Source organism: Lynx rufus, unplaced genomic scaffold (assembly GCF_022079265.1).
Source record: "Lynx rufus isolate CCGP_SWC_20201006 ecotype Redwood Valley unplaced genomic scaffold, mLynRuf1.p SCAF_4, whole genome shotgun sequence".
NCBI classification, from domain to species: Eukaryota; Metazoa; Chordata; class Mammalia; order Carnivora; family Felidae; genus Lynx; species Lynx rufus.
This window is the reverse complement of record NW_025814856.1, coordinates 83,255,391-83,274,375: the sequence shown is the minus strand read 5'-3', so window position 1 is coordinate 83,274,375 and position 18,985 is coordinate 83,255,391. Positions and strand designations below refer to the sequence as shown.

At 39.3% G+C, this 18,985-nt stretch overlaps 1 protein-coding gene across 2 annotated transcripts in view; it reads left to right on the top strand.

The window, feature by feature from the left end:
- MAGI2 (membrane associated guanylate kinase, WW and PDZ domain containing 2) overlaps positions 1–18,985 on the top strand; it is a 1,354,570-nt gene that overhangs the window by 1,172,474 nt on the left and 163,111 nt on the right. The window contains exons 13-14 of one of the 2 annotated variants that reach the window (XM_047096110.1): positions 2,709–2,750; positions 9,782–9,873. In XM_047096110.1, the coding sequence (XP_046952066.1) occupies positions 2,709–2,750; positions 9,782–9,873 (134 nt within the window). The remainder of the gene's footprint in view (positions 1–2,708; positions 2,751–9,781; positions 9,874–18,985) is intronic. The other variant, XM_047096111.1, reaches the window with a different exon arrangement.

Sequence of the window (18,985 nt, the reverse complement as noted above, 5' to 3'; positions counted from 1 at the left end):
TTTGTTGTTCATTGTTCATTGTGGAATTCTTTCATTGTTCAGCATTATAATGTATGTATAACTTATGGCTAATCACAAATGAGTGGTTGTATTTCTAAAGTAATGGTTTTTCTGCTGCTTTCTCCGTGTTATTAGTCAGCAAGGGCTGTTGTTGGCACTGTCTCCCATCCTGACATGAGAGCCACTTGGAAAGATAGGGTAGTGTAAAAATGTTATCCACTCAGTGCACCGCATGGGTTGAGACTCTAAATGGAAGCATGGTGGAAGCCACATCACACAAGGTAGATACACAATATCCAGAGCTCCAAAGCCTGTGCAAGTGCTCCCACTTCAGTCTTCTGGCCTCCAGTCCCCCTTGCCAATGTGATTACACACCTGATACAGTCAAGCTGGAAATGTCAATAGGTTTAGGAAAGGTTCTGATACATCATGGATGCCATAGCTGCAGGCAGCTGTTAAGTCATCCTGAAAGGCCACCTTGCCTTCCTAGAGAACACCCCCACATCTGAACACTGCTAGACCAAGCCCTGGCCTCATTTGCTTGGCCATTGCTGTTGTCCAATGGCCTTAATGTTCTTAACAAATGTTCTCTGGTGCAGTGTCTTATTTTAGTGAAATATTAAAATAAGATGATATGTAAATGTTAAGACACTTTTTATCAATGACTTTAGCATTAGAATCATAAAAGACTAGAAAAAAATTAATAACATTATCATTTAAAATGTCCTCGACTGTACTCTGAAGGTTAATTTCCTGCACCTTTTTCCCATGGGAAAACCATTATTGCTGTCCTTAGTATAATTTATGTTATGGCTTAATCTGTGAAAAAAAATTGCCTTTCAGCTGCAGTTCTAGTATATCACATTATGCGTCACTTTGCAGTTATAATATATTGATAAAGGAGATTAGTAATTCCAGTTAAGCTGTGTTTGCCATTTTTAATGTGTGCTTTTTAATTTGGAAATCTAATTTAGGTATATTTAGGTAGCTTTGTAAACAATTATGGGAACATTTATATTTCTAACAGGTCCCTTTTAATAAAGAAAGTTACCATGACATGAGCCAAGTAATAAAGAAAGGGAAATAAAAGTTAGGTTAGGGACACGTTTTTCCCATGTATTTTAGAAAGTAGATCCAGTCTGATAGATAATAAATTTATTTCATTCATCAGTTTAAAACTTAATGTTCCTAGAATCAGGCAGAGGATAAAAGTGGAGGAGGGGAGGGGAGAAGTAAATTCTAAAATCAGTCCTTGACTGAAAGTTATTTAGCACGTCAAAGCATTTTGCTGGTAGCACAAGTGAACAATGCAATCCACAGAACTTTCATGAATAAATATGAGACCATCAGGGCTGCAGTAAACTCAATGTAATCGCTGAATGGCAAGTAGGTCCTAGTGAGATTATGATAATATAAAATGCCAATTTTACAACTAAGGGAAGCTCTTGGAAGGTAGCAGCCTTCTATCCCTGATGCAGCTCTGTCTTTCTAATGAAAGGACAGTTCTCAATTTATAATGCTAAGCAGTCCCATTACACATGGAGGATTTTTAAGAAATAACGATTCTTCTGGAAAACTAATTTACCTTTACTAGAAGACACAGGTTACATGGCAGGGATGGTCATTCTGCCTGGAATGAGTACGATTAGCTGTGCAGGGTGCAGTGGGGAACACCTCTCAAACCCAGAAGGTAGTGACACTAGGCCTTGTCATTGCCCTCAACAGGCTTCTAGTTCATTTTTATTGTTGAAGAGTGTAGAATGCTGTCTTTGAAACAAAGCTCAATAAGAAAGCAATCAGAATTTGGTCTATTTTAATTTTTATTAATGTAATAATAAAATACACATTTTTATAGTGCCCCGTTTCTAATTATGTGTATAGTATTTTACGTTCATGTCCACAAATTTTATGTCATATGTAGCAGAGATAACATCATAATTCTCATGAAGGATTTATATTGCTAACATAAACCAGTTTAACTCAACTGCTTATACATAACTTCAGCTATCCAAATAATTGTAAGTATCAAAATATTTGGACTGATGGACGTAAGTCAACACACTCATTGATAGAATTTTCCACTTTTTATTTCAGTAATTTGATGACACAATATCTTAACCTGATTTTAAAAGACTTCTTCAGTTTGTGTATAGTTCAGATTCTGGATTGACTTTACTTTTTTTTAAGTTTTTTAATTTATTTTTGAGAGAGAGAGAGCATGAGCAGGGGAGAGGCAGAGAGAAAGGGAGAGAGAGAATCCCAAACAGGCTCCATACTGTCAGCGTAGAGCCCAACACAGGGCTCGATCTCACCAACCATGAGATCATGACCTGAACCGAAATCAAGGTCAGATGCTTAATCCACTGAGTCACCCAGGTGCCCCGACTCTACTTTCCTATAAGCATTCTTATAATGAGAATCAAAGCTTAGTTTTTGAAAATGAGGATTTTTTTTCATTCTGATCTAAAAGAATTCAAATTTTTCTATTTTGCATGCACATAAAAGAAATACATTTATAGATATATTCATATACATAAAACAGGGTATGTCCTGTCCACTAACTTCCATGGATCTTAGAGAAACAAAATCATTAAATTTGAGCACAAGGTTGGGGGTGAGTTATAACAGCAACAACAAAAAAAAAGTAAAGATGAATTTTAAATTGCCATAAATGAATTTCGATTTTAATTCCCCATTTTCCCATCCAGAACAAGTGCCACCAAGGACCAGTTTCCGAATGGATTCCTCTGGCAAGTATTCTTCAGTACTCACAGTCCTGTGAGTGAAACGTCTTCCATTCTGTGTAACAAACCATTCTTCTGAGTAGTATCAGTTTATTAGTATATAATCACTGTGCTAATTTTAGTCACCCACATACACAAGTATTGAAGGTAGAGGACAGGTCCCATCAAGGTGGGTCTCACTGGCTGCCAAGGAAACAAACAAAAGACAAAGGAAAAGAGTCATATCTGTTCATTACTTTCATAAAATGCTTTAATAAAAGACTAGACTAAAAACCAGGTGCCAACAAAAGCCACTAGACTGACTAGATCATGCTGATACAGTAGCTTCTGGCCACAGGAAGCTTCTGGCACTTGAAATGTGGCTACTCTGAATTTGGATGTATGTAAAAATCCATACTGGATTCCAAAACTTAATATAAAAAGAAAAAATAGAAACATATAATATCTTATTACTTTTTTATATTGATGAGTGCTTAAATGTTTTTGGTACACCAGCTTAAAATACATTATTAAAGTTGATTGTATCTGCTTTTTAAAGCAGATCTTATTTGCTTTTTAAAATGGGCTACTGGGAAAGTTTAAATTACTTATGTAGCTTGCATTTTATTTATATTGGACCATGCTGGACTAGATAAATAGAAATAAGGTAGAGTATCTGAAAAGATTTGCAATTTACATATTTCCAAAGAATTTATTGGAAATTTTGCTAATGTAGATGAAATTATTTTCACATAAACTAAATAGCTATATCAATTTAATTGTTTTAAACCATGCCAATTACAAAATGCTACATTTCAATGGAATTTTAAGTTAGAATAGAATATCATAATTCAAGAGCTTTCAGTAATAATTTACTTAAAAAGAGGGACATTTTTTTCAATCTAATGGTTCTGAAAATACATACCAATTTTGGTTTAGACTAAAATATTTAATGTTGCTATGGAAATGAAGGAGGAAAAGGAAGATTCAGATTTTTTTACTTTTAGGAAGTGCTTTGAACAGCTGCTTAGACCACTGGATTGAAAGCCAGAACACTGAAACAATTGCAGAAAAGAGTGTTTCATAATAATAGTACTATTTCAGGTCTGTGGGCTCACAGCATACATCTCTAGAGTATTTCCATGATGACAGCTCATTATCCATCTCAGCATGTTCTAACACCCCTTGGAGAATATATGTGCTTGAGATCATTTCATTCTGTAAGTTTCCATGTCATTTTGGGGGGGTATGTAGAAAATATGGAAGATGTTGCTTAGCACTTTGTCCTCAAATAATGTATAAAGTATTTGTTTAGCTTGGTCTGAAAATTTTTCTATGATTATTCTTATATATTGACTGTAAAGTCCTTGTAATTTTGAAAGAATATCTTTTGCCCAGAAGGAAAATGAGACCTAGTAATTACAGTTGCAAAATGAAAGTAGGATTTAATTTGAAATTCTAAATCTCTGTTTATTGGCCACAGCAAGTACATTTCTTGAAAATCTCAACTTCTGAATGTACTTTACTTAGAAACAAAAGAAGAAAGAGAAGAACCACGTAAAAGCATAGATTACCTTGATATATCTGCACAGTATTTCTACATTTCAAAAAATACACATTAGTTAAAAGAGAAAAGTCATAATACAGTTTGCCACCATGCAGTCCAAATTTTCAGGGAAAGAACCAATCCAAATATTTTGCTAAATGTGCATACAAGGTATCAAAATATTCTGGAAAATCATGACTACATCCAAAATAAATGGATCTCCCATACCACTTCTCACATTTAAAATATGTCCTTTATGAAATTATGTGTCATGATTTTTGATTCAGATATATTTATCTTAATTATAAGGTATTTTTATTAACTTTAGCTGTCCATGATGCTTAGGTACAGAGGCAAAATTGATAGTTGGAAGTCCTAAACAATGTAATTATGAAACTAAGTGCTAACTCCATAGTAGAGTAATGCTGTGGTTTATCGAGTATACTAGATTGGTGAGTATCTTAAAACAATTAAATTCAAGAAACATTTATTTAGCAACTCCTACAGGCTGTGCATAATGAAATACAGTAGATGATAAATGTAATTATGCCATCATCAAAGAAAAATGATCATGAGAAACAATGCACCCGTAGTCAGGACTTTTGAATGGACTTCTCCCAAAGCCAAGAGAACCAGGGTGTGGAGTATCACAGAAATCACTTCCAGGAGAACTTTCCCTGTTTAGAAACAAAAGAAATCAGGGGGCATAAGGGATGCGTCAACAGTGTCAAATGAGGCACAGAAATCAGTAGGAATGTGAAAAGAGAAAATGACCATTTGAATTGGTCATTAGGATGTCATCAATGACCTTAGCGAGAGCAGTTTCAGAAATGCCAACACAGCTGGAGCCAGACTGTCAGGAGTAAGTCACAAATGAGAGACTGAAGATGGGGAAGTAAGACCCCACTAGAGACTACTCATCCAAAACAGAAATGGGTGGAACAAGGAGATGTTTGGTATGGGGAAATCTGAGTTTATTTTACAGCTGAAGGAGAAAACCTAACCGAGTAGGAGTTGACTTCTACTAGAGCTAAAATGTGTCTGGCCACATTTACATTACCAAAGGTATAAAGGAAAACAGTAAAGAGAAGGCATTCTTTTAAAGCAAAAATGTATTAGCTACCTATCTGGTAATATTAGATTCAAGCGATAGAAACTACTTAATTTCTATTTAAGTCATTCTGTATCTGGAGTGTATTGAGAGTTCAGAAGCCAGGGACATATTTAACAACCATCTTTGATTCCTGATTCCTTCCTCAACCTCTTTCCTAGGTCTCTTTACAAGGAAAAGCCAAACAACTAATGCTCTTTCCAGCAGGAAAAATTGAATGAATTCATTCTCTGTGCCAAACTGATAATAAGCCCATGGTATTTACATTTTAATTAAAACATGAAAGGGGATTCAAGTACCAAAATTTAATTGACATGTTTGCAGCATCCCATGTGCCAAATCAATCCTTAAAAAATGCCATTCTTTGCATTTTTGAAGCTTGAATCCATTCATAAAATTAATCAGTTGTGTTCAGTTACCCATCCTTTTCCCTAAAACTGTGCACAAAGTGATGTCTTTCCAAAGCTAGACCAAGGATACATACAGCTGTGAAGCTTCTGGAGTCTTAGTGAAAAATAAGAAAAGCAGTTTTTGAAATTCTGCTTTTCCCTATTATGAGGGAGTTTGTCCATATACCTGGATGTGGCCACCATTTGCTACTTTTAGTACTATTAGTTTTTTCAATATTAGTGGGATCCCAGGATAAGTCAGGAACTTGTAAATTCCATCTGGGTAGTTTGCCACAGTGGTCAATGGAAAGTTACATCTGGGACAAATGTCTTAAGATGATTTACTTCATAATGCCTGAAGATCCTGGGACCCAGCTTCTAAGGGAAAAGCAACAGTGGCCAGAAATGGCCATTGAACACACATAGCCAAAGAGTATTCTGCCTCTCCCCAGTCTAAGCAATGCCTGAGAATACCCCTGACAGTTCTGCAAAAGGGGATGAGGAAGAAGAAGGTAAACAAAGAGCACAGGAATAAAATAAACAAGAAAGCAGAAAGAAAAAAAAAAAGATGTCAGTGGGGCCATGTTTGAGTGACATCCAAAGTGACCCAGGTCCCACCAGGTGTCTACCAGACTCCTTCATCAAACAACCTTCCAGGTGCATGGTTAGCAAACCAACAGAAGAGAGAGGCGATGATTTTTAAATTCTGTCACAATGAGGTGAAGAGCTGGTCCCTGGATTTCTCTGCTTTAAGTTCTTGCATTAACAGGAGGAAAGATAAATCATGACACAGTAATTTTAAATGTGCCATCTGGCCAGAAGAGCAGCTAAAGGAAAGTATCAGAAACATCATAATCTTATAAGAGAGCTAAAAAAAAGTAGGGGGAATAAAAGAGTAATGTCTTTCAGCTTTGTGTATATAATTTTAGTTATTTTTTAAAACCAGACTTAAAAGGATGGGGAAGGCAGGGGAAGAAGCCAAAGAAAAATTACCTTTCTAAAAGCTCTTATTTTCCAAAAAAAAAAAAAAAAAAAAAAAGTACTACTGCCTTAAGGCACAATCTATCATTTAAACTTTTTTTCCACTTGACTCTTTCCCTAAAGTTTCTATGTCCTGCAGCCTCTCAGTCTATGTTCAAAATTAACAAAGAAATTTTTAAAAATCATGTCTGCTGGCATACATCTCTAATGGGTCTCTCTGCCTGTGTCTACATGTTCATGTACCATGAAGCTAGCCATCTCTGTCTGGAAGAATGGAAGGTGCAGATGATACAGTTGGCACATAGCACCCCACATTTGAAATCAGAGCAGTCAGAGCAATAGTCAGGAGATCGTAATGTCACCAAACTGCACACAGAGAATGGGGGAGGAGGATAAATGCCGGTCTCTCATCTGTTCTTCAAAGTTAAATAAAATTAACCAGCTAAAATCTATATTTTTTCTACTAAAAATAAGAGCCCTGAGTCATTCATTAAAGAAAAGCTTTCTGATTCTTCCAGGACTTACAGCATCCTCTGACACAAGACAACCCCCTTGTCCCCTGGCATGTCTCAAAATTCTGTTCCTGGGATTGCCATAATTTTGGCACTTTGGGCAGGGAGTGGGGGGGAGTATTATTTAGCAAATAAAATGGATTGCATAGTAAACTGCTTTTAGAGTTCCTCGTGCAATATGGATTGATGCTGAAGCCATTGGAAGAACAATTTCCCACTTACTCACCAATGATGCAAAAATGAAAATATTTATAAGAGTAGGTGGAACGTTCTGATTATATAGTGTGTGTGTTCTCTTTGTATTTTTTATGGTCTCTATTTATCTTTCATATGATCTAGAGTCCTGTAAGTGAAAAGTTACCTAGAGAAGAGATTACTGCGAACAATCGCATCATAAACAACTAAAGATTTCTAAAATCTTGGGCACTATCTGTCATCTTCCCATCTCCCCTTGCCTTTATCCTCCCTTGGGAGGAGTACCCATGCTTGCTATGATTTTAGAGGGCTATTCCACCTGCCTGGAGTCCCAAAGCCCCAAAGGAGCACACACTCCCAATATGAGATTTCATACATGATGTTGCAGACCCCAGGAATAAACTAAGTTCAAAAGCCAGTTGTGACTTGTAGAGTATAGGGCAAAGTTTTCATCTTCCTTTTGCCACCCAGCTGAATTCTTCTAAGTTCTCATCTTTCAAATATGAATGATAATACAATTTATAAAAGATGACTAATGGATGTGGAGGTCCAATTGGTTCATCTTTTTTGAGTTTTATATTAGTCATTGAATGGAAAGGACTTTGGTTATATGTGCATCTGCTCATGAGAGGGAATGAATGGTCATGGATTCTTGCACAGTATATACATATATACAAATGTACTTTGGGCTTGACTCAGTTTTGTTTTGTTTTTTGAGAACACTAGCACAATCAGCTTATGCTTACATTTCAGAAATGAATGAATTTCCTTTTGTATATAACTGGGAATGCATAGCCCATACTGGAGGACACCAGGGCAAGCCCAATATCATGTGCCTTGTTTACTGGATCACTGCAGCAGCCCCACTTACTATAGAGCCTAGGAAAGATTTGCCTGGCCATCATTCACTGAGTCTCTCTCTCTCAACTCTGACTATTACTATATATCCAAGTAGGTCAGACACAGCTTCCTGTGCCACGAGGATCCTTCTCTGAAATCCCATCCCAATTTTCAAAACCATCCTGTGTAAGCAATTTAACTTAATACTTGATTCTGTAAGTTTTAATACTTCCTTTAAACCATTAAGGCCTAGGATCACTAAATACTACTTTTTTTTATTTTTTTAACTTTTATTTATTTATTTTGAGAGAGAGAGCATGCAAGCAAGAGTGGGGGGAGGGACAGAGAGCAAGGGAGAGAGAGAATCCAGCAGGCTCCGTGCTGTCAGCACAGAGCCCAGTGTGGGGCTCAGTCCCACAAACTGTGAGATCATGACCTGGGCCAAAATCAAGAGTCGGCTGCTTAACCGACTGAGCCACACAGGCGCCCCGGGATCACTGAATACTTCTTAAGCAAAGGATGGCATTAATAAGTATTTCCCAAAGTTGCTAATCATTCATTGGCATCCTAACAATGGCCACAAAAGTATGCGCAACTCAGTCATGATGGAGACTTTATCCCCTTGAGAAGGATTCAAAGGCCCAAGGGTAAAGGGTAAGCATAAATCACATCCTTCTTAAAAAATCAGAAGAGTTCTTATTGTTTTACTGTATATTTACTCTAAACTTGAAAAAATTGACATCCAGAGTGTCCCAGCTTATTTTTAAGTGTGTTTCTGTTCTTTCAACTAACTGCAGAGAAGTATCTCTCTTCCAGTTTATTGTGGATATATTAGTGTAGTAGTAATAGTGAAGTCAGTAGTGAATCTCCTCGTGGCTTCCACATCTTAAAATGTTTGGGGAGATACGAATTCACTCAAATGCCCAATACAGAAAAGTTTAAATTCTATCTTTTCTAATTTTTACCATTTAAAAAAAGACAAATAGGCATATGTTTGTATCTCCCCATCCCAGACACACACTAAATTGGATGCATCAAGACATGAGCAGATATTAGTAGATCACTAGGCAAGACTATACCAGGTAGCTCCAGGATATTATCTTCTGCTCTCTCGGATTTCTGAAACGATCATTCTAGTCAGAGTCAACATCCTCAGAGTGACAGCCAATCTTCCTGAGAGCAATCTGAATGCTCTCAGGAAAATAAGGAATTATAAGACGATCATTTTTCTTTTTCAGTCAGGAAATTTGTATGTTCTTTCTGCCTATGGTAATACTCTTGTTTGGTCACTGTTAATCCAGAGACTACCTAATTTGGGAACATTTTGTCACCATATTTCTTTTTATCCTCAATGCTCTCCACCAACTCTAACAGCACTCTCATTAATCACATCCACGAAATTAATTTATCATCAGTGTGTTCAGTTTCTCAGGGAGCGGGGAGGGGACAGAATTCATCACTCAATGGGATCTCCTTTATGCCAGGTCCAGATTATAAGGAACTGGATGTTCACCTTCGCAGGATGGAGTCTGGATTTGGCTTCAGAATCCTCGGGGGGGATGAGCCTGGGCAGCCGGTAAGTTGAAACTTCTTTATTTCCACACTGTGGGCTATATATTTTATGTGTTTGTGCATCAGGGGAAACACCACCCACTATGACATCTAAAAGAAAATCTTCGAGGACTCAAGAAGAGTTTGAGGTTTGGTGTGTTTTTTTCTTGCTGTTTAAGTTCTCAAAACATGTCAGTGTTTTCATGCCAATAAATCCTCATAAGTTAATGTACATACATTAAGAGGGGACATTACTCTCCTTAGAAGGGATTGAATTCCTCTTGAATATTTCAATTATTTAATTGTATTGGACCCCTGGTCACTCTGGACAGCACCCCATAGGTAAGCCATAGTATGACAGAAGGTATATGTGAAGAGGTGCCTTGGACCAGCAGAATTATGTATGTTTGCAATCCGGACTGCACAGGAGAGAAAACACAGGGATAAACAGAAGCAAAACCAGGCTCAATGCTGCAAAATCTCAGGCAGATTCAAACTAAGGGATTCCCATGAGATGTTCACAAAGTGAACTTCAATTGGCACAACATTGGGAATTTGGGGAGGGCTCTGGAGAAATTACACACACACACACACACACACACACACAGTCATTATACACCAGAGTAAAAGCATAAAATAATATACAGAAAACATTGCAAAGCTAGATTAATGAGCATGTATCAAAATATCAGCCATAAAATACTCATTGTAAAAGATGTGTTTTAAATGGTACCCAATATGGCTAAGTCAGATTCATGAGAGGTTTGAATAAATAACACCCCATTCCAGCTCAAGTGCCTTAACCCGATCCCAGCTCATGAAAGGGAGTTAAGCTGTAAGCCTCAGTTTCCTCATCTGTAAAATGAGGATTATAGTGCTCTCTCAATAGAGAAAGCTTTATGAGAAAAGATGTGAAAGTGAATTTACCAATGAGGGTTATCTGGACTTCCCTACTAGTGTTTTGAAGGAAGAGAGTGCCACGGTAAAATACAGGGCTCAAATAATTTTGGACTTTTATTTATCCAGAGATTAAATTAAGGATCTCATATCATGGGTAGAAAGAACAAATCTCACTTACATTCTGCTCCCTTTCACAGACTTGTTCTCCTTCTATTTGCCACGTGGTTCTCAGTTTCTGAGGGATCCTCAGTCATCTGGTCAGGAGACATCCTCACTCTTCTCTATAATTCATCTTGCTTTATATAGACAGAACCAACAATAGTATCCAGTTCCTTCACATATGTAAATATTTAGCCTCCTCGCTTCCACAGGGTATTTGTCTGACATAGCTTCCTTCAGGATTATTCTCTAACCTGCTCATATGTCTCCCTATTTAGTTTGATCAACAGGATTTAAAATTCCTCCTAAGCAGGGACTTCGTCTTCCCCTTTTTATTCTCCATTAGTGCCCTATAGATGAATGGTGTGCCATTAGCCAAACTGGAGGTCAAGGTCACAGTCCTCAAGAAAGCCAAATCTGCCCCATATGCCTGACAACAACTGCAATAACTAAAAAGTCTGAGGGAAGAATGTCCCTCACTTCAGACACTAGCTGCAAATTTAAGGGTCCCATGGCCTCCTTCAGATTTGATAATTCACTAGAATAACTCATAGAACTCAGGAAAGTACTGTACTTATGATTAGTTTTATAGTGAAAGGGTACATATTAGGACCAACCAGAAAAAAAAGGGGGGGCACATAAGACAAAGTCTGGAAGGGTTCCACATGCAAAACCTCCATCATCCTCAAGGACAGGTTATCCTCCCAGCATGGATGCACAGAAGATTGCCAACCAGGGATGCTCACCCAAGTTTTGGTGTCCAGAGTTTTTATTGGAGTAGGAGTGACTGAGTCATTGAGGTGATTGAGCTCAATCTCTAGCCCCTCTCCTTCCCAGAGATCAGGTCGATGTCACAAGATTCAAAGGCCCGGTCCTCTAATTATGTGGCTATTCATTCTGGTATAGTCAGCCCCCACCCTAAGACTGTAGGTGTGGCTGGCTCCACCCTGAATCATCTCCTTTAGCATAAAGTAACAGGTACTCACCATGAGTCTCCTCATTAGCATAAACTCTCAGGTTCAGTGCAAGGGGTTCACCATGAACAACAAAGACACTCCTGTTGCAATAGTCTGAAGGTTACATTTCAGGAAAGGCCAGACCTCTTTCCTGAGGCTGAGACTAAATTCTTTATTGCACACCCATATGTTTAAAAGATACTAAGTTAAGGAAGTAATGGCACTTTAAGTTGATCTTTATAGCATTGTGAGGGATACTGAGACTTTTGTAGAGCATTTAAGGGTAAATCCATTAGAATTCATTATACTTTTTCTAACATAATGCTTCAAACTTACCAACCCAAGGGGTCTCTGCCAGAAAGACGAGGTTCATATTTGTTCCAGAATGCACTGACTAACATACTTTTTTCCGCTTACCAATCTGGGAATTCCTTGAAGGCAAGGACCATGTTTTGATGTGTCTATGTCTTCCAAGCCTAGCACAGAGCCTGGTATAATAGATATTTGCTAAATGAAACTGAAGAGAGCCCTCTTCACCCAGCCAAATCATCACCTGAACGTCTCAGAAAAAAAAAATCTGGAATTTATATTTTCTGAGGCCTCTAGATCCTATGGGCTCTGTAGAATTAAAACGGCCTAGTCCTGGATATAGAATTAAAACAGCCTAGTCCAGGGATGGTGTCCTGGTAACCCTACAACATGCTTTGTTCAACCCAGTGCTTTAAAATTGTGGAAAAACTGGGGCGCCTGGGTGGCGCAGTCGGTTAAGCGTCCGACTTCAGCCAGGTCACGATCTCGCGGTCCGTGAGTTCGAGCCCCGCGTCGGGCTCTGGGCTGATGGCTCAGAGCCTGGAGCCTGTTTCCGATTCTGTGTCTCCCTCTCTCTCTGCCCCTCCCCCATTCATGCTCTGTCTCTCTCTGTCCCAAAAAAAATAAATAAACGTTGAAAAAAAAATAAAATTGTGGAAAAACAGCTAATTTCACATTTTTAAAAATTCAGATTTCCATAATTCCTTGAAAGATAGATCTAGCAACATTAGGCTTATCTTTCTCCACAACAACTGGCTGGAGCTATGTCGTGGTCCCTTTTAGACTGAACATGGCCACAGCTCCCAAGACCCCCTTTTGCCTGTGTTGCTCATTTAGTCTACTGTCTTTGAGATTCCCAACCCTAGAGGACTGGATTTAAAGGTGAATATTTTGTACCAAAGGAATCTTCAGTCAGGGCCAGATCATGGTTTTTACAAGCCCTAAGCACTGAACATGTGATCAGTTTCCTTCCTTTATATATAAATACAAATAAGAGATTAAACTATGAAATGAATGTAAGGGAAATAAAGTTCCAACTCTTTCCATGATGCTTACTTCAATACAGTCTTTGAAATGTAAAATTCTCACTTTGCTCGAACCTCTCCCCCGCACACATGCTTTGTCTGCTTTGCAGGTAAACTAGCACCACACTCAGGAAATATTTTCAACAGTCTCTGCCTCCCCAGGGGGAGAAAGGACTGCATGACAGTTCACAGGGAAGGCCTGGTCTCAGCTGGCTCAAGAAGGGAAGAGTCTGGCTGAAATTTGCCTGGCACGGAAGCAATAGAATTGTTGCCCAAATGGAACACATGTTGTTCAAAATGAAACTCAGGTGTGTTAATGCAGCCATGGTCACCACCTGGCCTCAGGACAGCTTTCCACCTAGTCAGTGCACTGGCTCCCAGATTCTCAACCCTTCTGAACATTGGCTTTGACTCCAGAGTCCTCTCTCCCATCCAGTGGGCAGGCATCCAGGATCTGTGATAAGCCTCCTCAGATGATATAGATTGCCTGTTATCCCCATTGGGTTTATTTAGATCTATTCTGGTTTATTCTTTCACTTGAATGATTTAAGACACATGCAGGCTGCGAGTTACAATTTTGACATTTAAGCCATTAAAGTAGAAGCCTAAATCTTCCTAAAGCAAGCAAAGCCAGAAAGTAATGCCCTGAAAAACCAGAATGTTGCACCTCAGAAAGATCATGTCAGGAAGAGTGACTCTACTGTAAAGATTTCCCATAAGCCTTTCCTTCCTGCTTTCCTCCATGGTTAAGCCCAGAGATAATATATAAACAAAATGTGCTGGCCTCATTTAATTGCTGATGTGCTACAAAAGAAGAGACTCATGAGGTGACTTGGTCCCCAGCCACAGGAGGTCTCATAAATTACATCAAACAGGTTTCTGCCTCCATATATATGAAATGGTACTGACATCTCAGGGTGCACATTAAACACGACAACATAGCTTTTGGCAAATAATGAACAGCAGGAGTCCAGCTCCAACAAAGCATATGGGCATTTTTTCCTGCAAGAGGAAATACTTTTCACAGTTAAATAACAATAGAAATAGAAAGAAATGAAAAATTGCCAGAAAGGAACAAAAATGAGATTTCCAGCTGTGAGCTGAAAAGAGATGGGAAGGCATCAAGGTGGAAAGACTTAGAAAATGCTGCAATGGAGAAAAACTGTTCGTAGAAAGAAAGAGGTAATGCTAGACATACTCCTTGGTCAGGGAGTCTGTGCAAACTTGTGGAGAAGTTTTGGAAGGCAAGAGCCTGAAATCTTCTGGCCACATTGTCAAGTTGTCCCAGGCTATAATTATTGCAGATCAGACCTACTGGGGCTGGACTTGCATTAGGTAGAGCAGGAAGGAATTAAAGGAATTAAAAGGCCTGCACATATGATTTTGGTTTTGTTTGTTTCTTAGTTATTTGCTTGCATTTTCGTGTGTGTGTGTGTGTGTGTGTGTGTGTTTTCCCCTGGCTCACTGGGATTTCAGCCACTTGAATGTGAACCGCTATTATTTCATATCAAATACTCTGTTTTGTTCCATGCCCTCATAGCCTGTAAGATAGAGTTATGGAGTTATTATTGTGATTCTTTTGTTCTTTAGAGAAGTCACTTGGAAAGATAAGACCATGGGTCAGTTGTTTATGGGGTCAGGGGGCAGTCTTTTTCGAGCTCTTTGGCCACAAAGCTCTTCCTTCAGGGCCAAAGCACTAGAGACAAGATAAAGAACTCCTCCAAGTGCAATGAGAAAACTGATGAGTGGGTCTACACAGGTTAAGGATCCAGTGAGGCTCGACAGAGGTGTGCGTGGTGTGAGACCAGTGTTGGTTGGGAAGGCTCAGAGGCCAGTGTAGCCCTTGGAAAGCAAGACTGGAAAGAAAATGTAGCCTGATGGGCCGGTGAGCCCAGACCATGTGCTTGGGGTGAGGGAGTCCCTCAATAGACCTGCAGAGTGATCAGTGTGATGTGTCAAGGAGCTCAGGCCAGGCACTGGCAGGAGAGTCCTTCAGCAGACTTAGAAGTGACCAGTGAGACCATAGATCCCATAGCCATTGGACCAAGTGAGAATACTCAGAATCTCGTTAGTAAGAGTGTGACAGAGCTACAAACTGAAGCTTCCAGCCTCTCTTGGGAGCTTGTTAAACATGTGGAATCTCAGGTTCCACCCCAGGCTGCAGAATCAGACTCTTGCAGGTAGTTCCCAACTCTGTGTTTTAATAAGCTCACCAGGTAATCGGTATGCACCCTAAAATGTTAGAACTACTTGATTAAAGGATCAGATGTCCCAAGGCATGTTCTCGACAGCCTAAGCATATGTTAGAATGTCTATACATTGAAAAGCTAGTATGAACTATAGTACAAGAAGGAATCATAGATCATCTAGTCCCTGCAGTGACGGTGGCAGACAGGAAATAAACTAATAGAATGGCTGGAGCATACAAAACATATTTGAATTAAAAGGAAAAAAAATAAGTTGTGTTGGTTGTTTTCCTGAATAGAGATACATAGAGCTAGCTCTGTATCTGCAGCGAAATATAATGCACAAAGGTGCAAAACGGCCAAAGGCGAAGGAACAACAGCCCCATGAGAGCCGGAAGCAGTGACAGTGTGTGTGGTCAGTCTCTCCCCAGCAAAGGCAGCAGTTACTGATGAATGGAGCGAATGTGACTAATGTATATAGCTAATGGGCATGCGACTCAGTGCCTGCTCCAGCACACCACGCTCAGTGCAATTCAAGCTTGTTTAATAGTTTATGTCAACCTCTGTTTGAAACAAGGTAGAGGATGGATTATATAATGTAGTTATGTAATAGTATATATGTATATAATAACAACATAATACTATACAATAAATTATATTGAAGTATTATGTTGAATATACCACTTATTTGGAAATAACCATGTAAGACTTGATAAAATGTCTTTGCTCAAATGTCGACTTCTCAGGGACGCCTGCCCTAACCAGCTCTCACACCACCACGGCCACATGACTGACACCCATCTACCATCCCAACCTGCTCTCTTTTTTCCACGGGACGTGCCTGCTAGCATGCAACATAATTTACACACTTACTACACACACTTCTCATTGTCTAACCATGAAAAAAGAAGTTCTATATGGTAGGGATTTGTATTTATTGTTCACTGATGAATTCCTAACACCTAGAAGGGCCCATGGGTTCAATAAATATTTGGTAGATAAATTAATTAGTAAGAAGGGTACTCATATCACAGCAATGCAGCTGAAAAGCAGATGTTTTACTGGGATTTTTCTTTTTTTTTAATGTTTATGTTTTGAGAGAGAGAGAGCACGAGTGGGGGAGGGGTGGGGGTGGAACAGGATCCCCAACGGTCTCTGTGCCGACAGCAGAAAGCCAGGTGCAGGGCTCAAATTCGTGAACCATGAGATCATGACTTGAGCCAAAGTCGGACACTTTAAAAATTTTTTTTTCAACATTTTTATTTATTTTTGGGACACAGAGAGACAAAGCATGAACGGGGGAGGGGCAGAGAGAGAGGGAGACACAGAACTGGAAACAGCCTCCAGGCTCTGAGCCATCAGCCCAGAGCCCGACGCGGGGCTCGAACTCACGGACCTCGAGATCGTGACCTGGCTGAAGTCGACGCTTAACCGACTGCGCCACCCAGGCGCCCCCAAAGTCGGACACTTTAATGTTTAACCGACTGAGGCACCCCAGCGCCCCTACTGGGATTGTCCTTTTAATGGATGATACTATACTAGTATCACCTAGTAACACAGAAGATAACTTCAAGAGTATCTTTATATCTTTGCTGTCTGCTTACAGCAAGGGAGGAATGGGAATTTTCCAATGTGACATTTTGGATTTTTTTTTTTTTTCCAAAGTGAAATTTTGTTTTTACTATTTTTGTCGAGGGCCCAATTGCAGCCCTGGATCTCTCAGTTGTAACCTATATTTTGGCTCACTTTCATCAGTTAGAATCAGAACTATAGCTTAAAGTTGATAATTACCAGCCAAGGAGTTCATGAGCCATTTTTTCTCTGTAACTAGCTATAAACTCTCTCACTAAGGCATGTAGGAAATCTAAAGGTTGAAGCATTTTGAGGGACTAACCCAGCTAAATGCAGCTTTTCAAGGGGCTGTGGACAAACATAAACATTCATTTTAACTGGCTTTTGTACAAAGCACTTAGCAAATCTTTGAAGGGCTTCTTAACAGGTTGAGTCTTATGAAGAATAGATTGGAACATCTTTAGAAAGAAACTCCTAAATTCAGGTTGGCATGACAATAAGGGAAATGGAGAATGTCAGAAGCGTGCCCGACTACTGGCCTATAGTAAATGGGTGCAGAGTGTCCTAGGGGAGGAACCACACTATGCAGCCAATCTAAGGCAGGATACGTGTGGTTTTCCTTGTGATAGCACTAATGAATCACCGATCAGAGCACAAATAATTCCACATAGAAGCAAATCTACCCCCACCCCCTCCCCAGGAATAGGGGAAAAGCAGCTGTAGTCATAAAGGACTTTTTATTCCTATGGATAAAATTCAGTGGACGAAGGCTGTGAAGTCCTCAGGGAAAAGAGAATACTCTTCAGACTCTAATTTTCCATATACCTGAGAAGTCCTGGGCATTCAGACCTGGTTGCCATGTTAACAGGCCACACTGAGCAGTGTGACCAAGTAAGAATCTGTCTGCTTCCACACCTGAAGACCTGTAAGCCTGCAGGTCACATAGCAGCAACTCTCCAAATTAGCTGGGATCCACAGATCGGCAATTTGGAAGAAATCATTGTGCCTGAAAGAAATAGTCTATGAGCAAGGGATCATTTTATAAAGACTTAAAATAAAACTTAGACTACAGTCTCTGTAATATTATCAGGCTAAGGGTAACAACTGCCTTCAGAGCTGTATGGCTAAGCCACTTGGGAAAAGAAAAAGGATGTCCATTGTCCATGTATTGGAAAATTTATCTGTAGGTTAAATAGCAAAACTAAAATATTTAGTACTATGCCTTTTCAATGACAGAGAAAATAAAGCCTTGCTGATGGATACTAACCTAAATATTTCAAATGGGAAGAGGGAAACCTTATGTTATGCCTTTTATTATGATTACTCGTTCAGGGAATTACAATTCACACGTTTCCCAGATGTGTACCTCCCCATTTCCGGGTATGATAGTCACCTAAACATCAGAAGTATTTCCAGTGACAGGCAGAACCGGGGGTGTTCTTTGTGCAGGGGACAATGCTCTAAGGAAGTATTCAAAGGAATGGAGCAAAAACTGGGAGGAGGTTTGACTGAGACTTTTCTAAAATCAAATGGCCAGAAAAGCCAACTACAAGTTTTGCTTTGTTTTTATTTTATTTTCTCCTTATCTCCAGCCTTTCAAAGCAAAGCAAAAAACAAAAACGTTTTGAACCTGTATCAGTTTCATAATATGCACAAGCAGCTAGTTTCCCTGACATTTTTGGAGCACTCACTATCTGCCTCAAGCAAAGTTAAATGCGTCACGTGCATCATTTCATTCAATTCTCCCAACAACTCTGTAAAGTAGCCCCCATTACTTTACTTCCCCATTTTGCATGTGAAGAAACTGAGGCTCACAGAGGTTAAGACTTGCCCAAGGCCACACAAATAAGAAGTGGAACCAAGATTCAATCCCCAACTTGTTTCATGAACGGTAGCCAATAACATCAGGTTATTTGGGGTTAGAATTTTCCTTAAGGGTGATGACTAGTGGGCCAGGAAGCAAATGCAGCAAGTTCAAAATGTTAATTTCTCTAGAAGGAGTTAGCAAACTGGAAGAGTAAGAAAGAAAC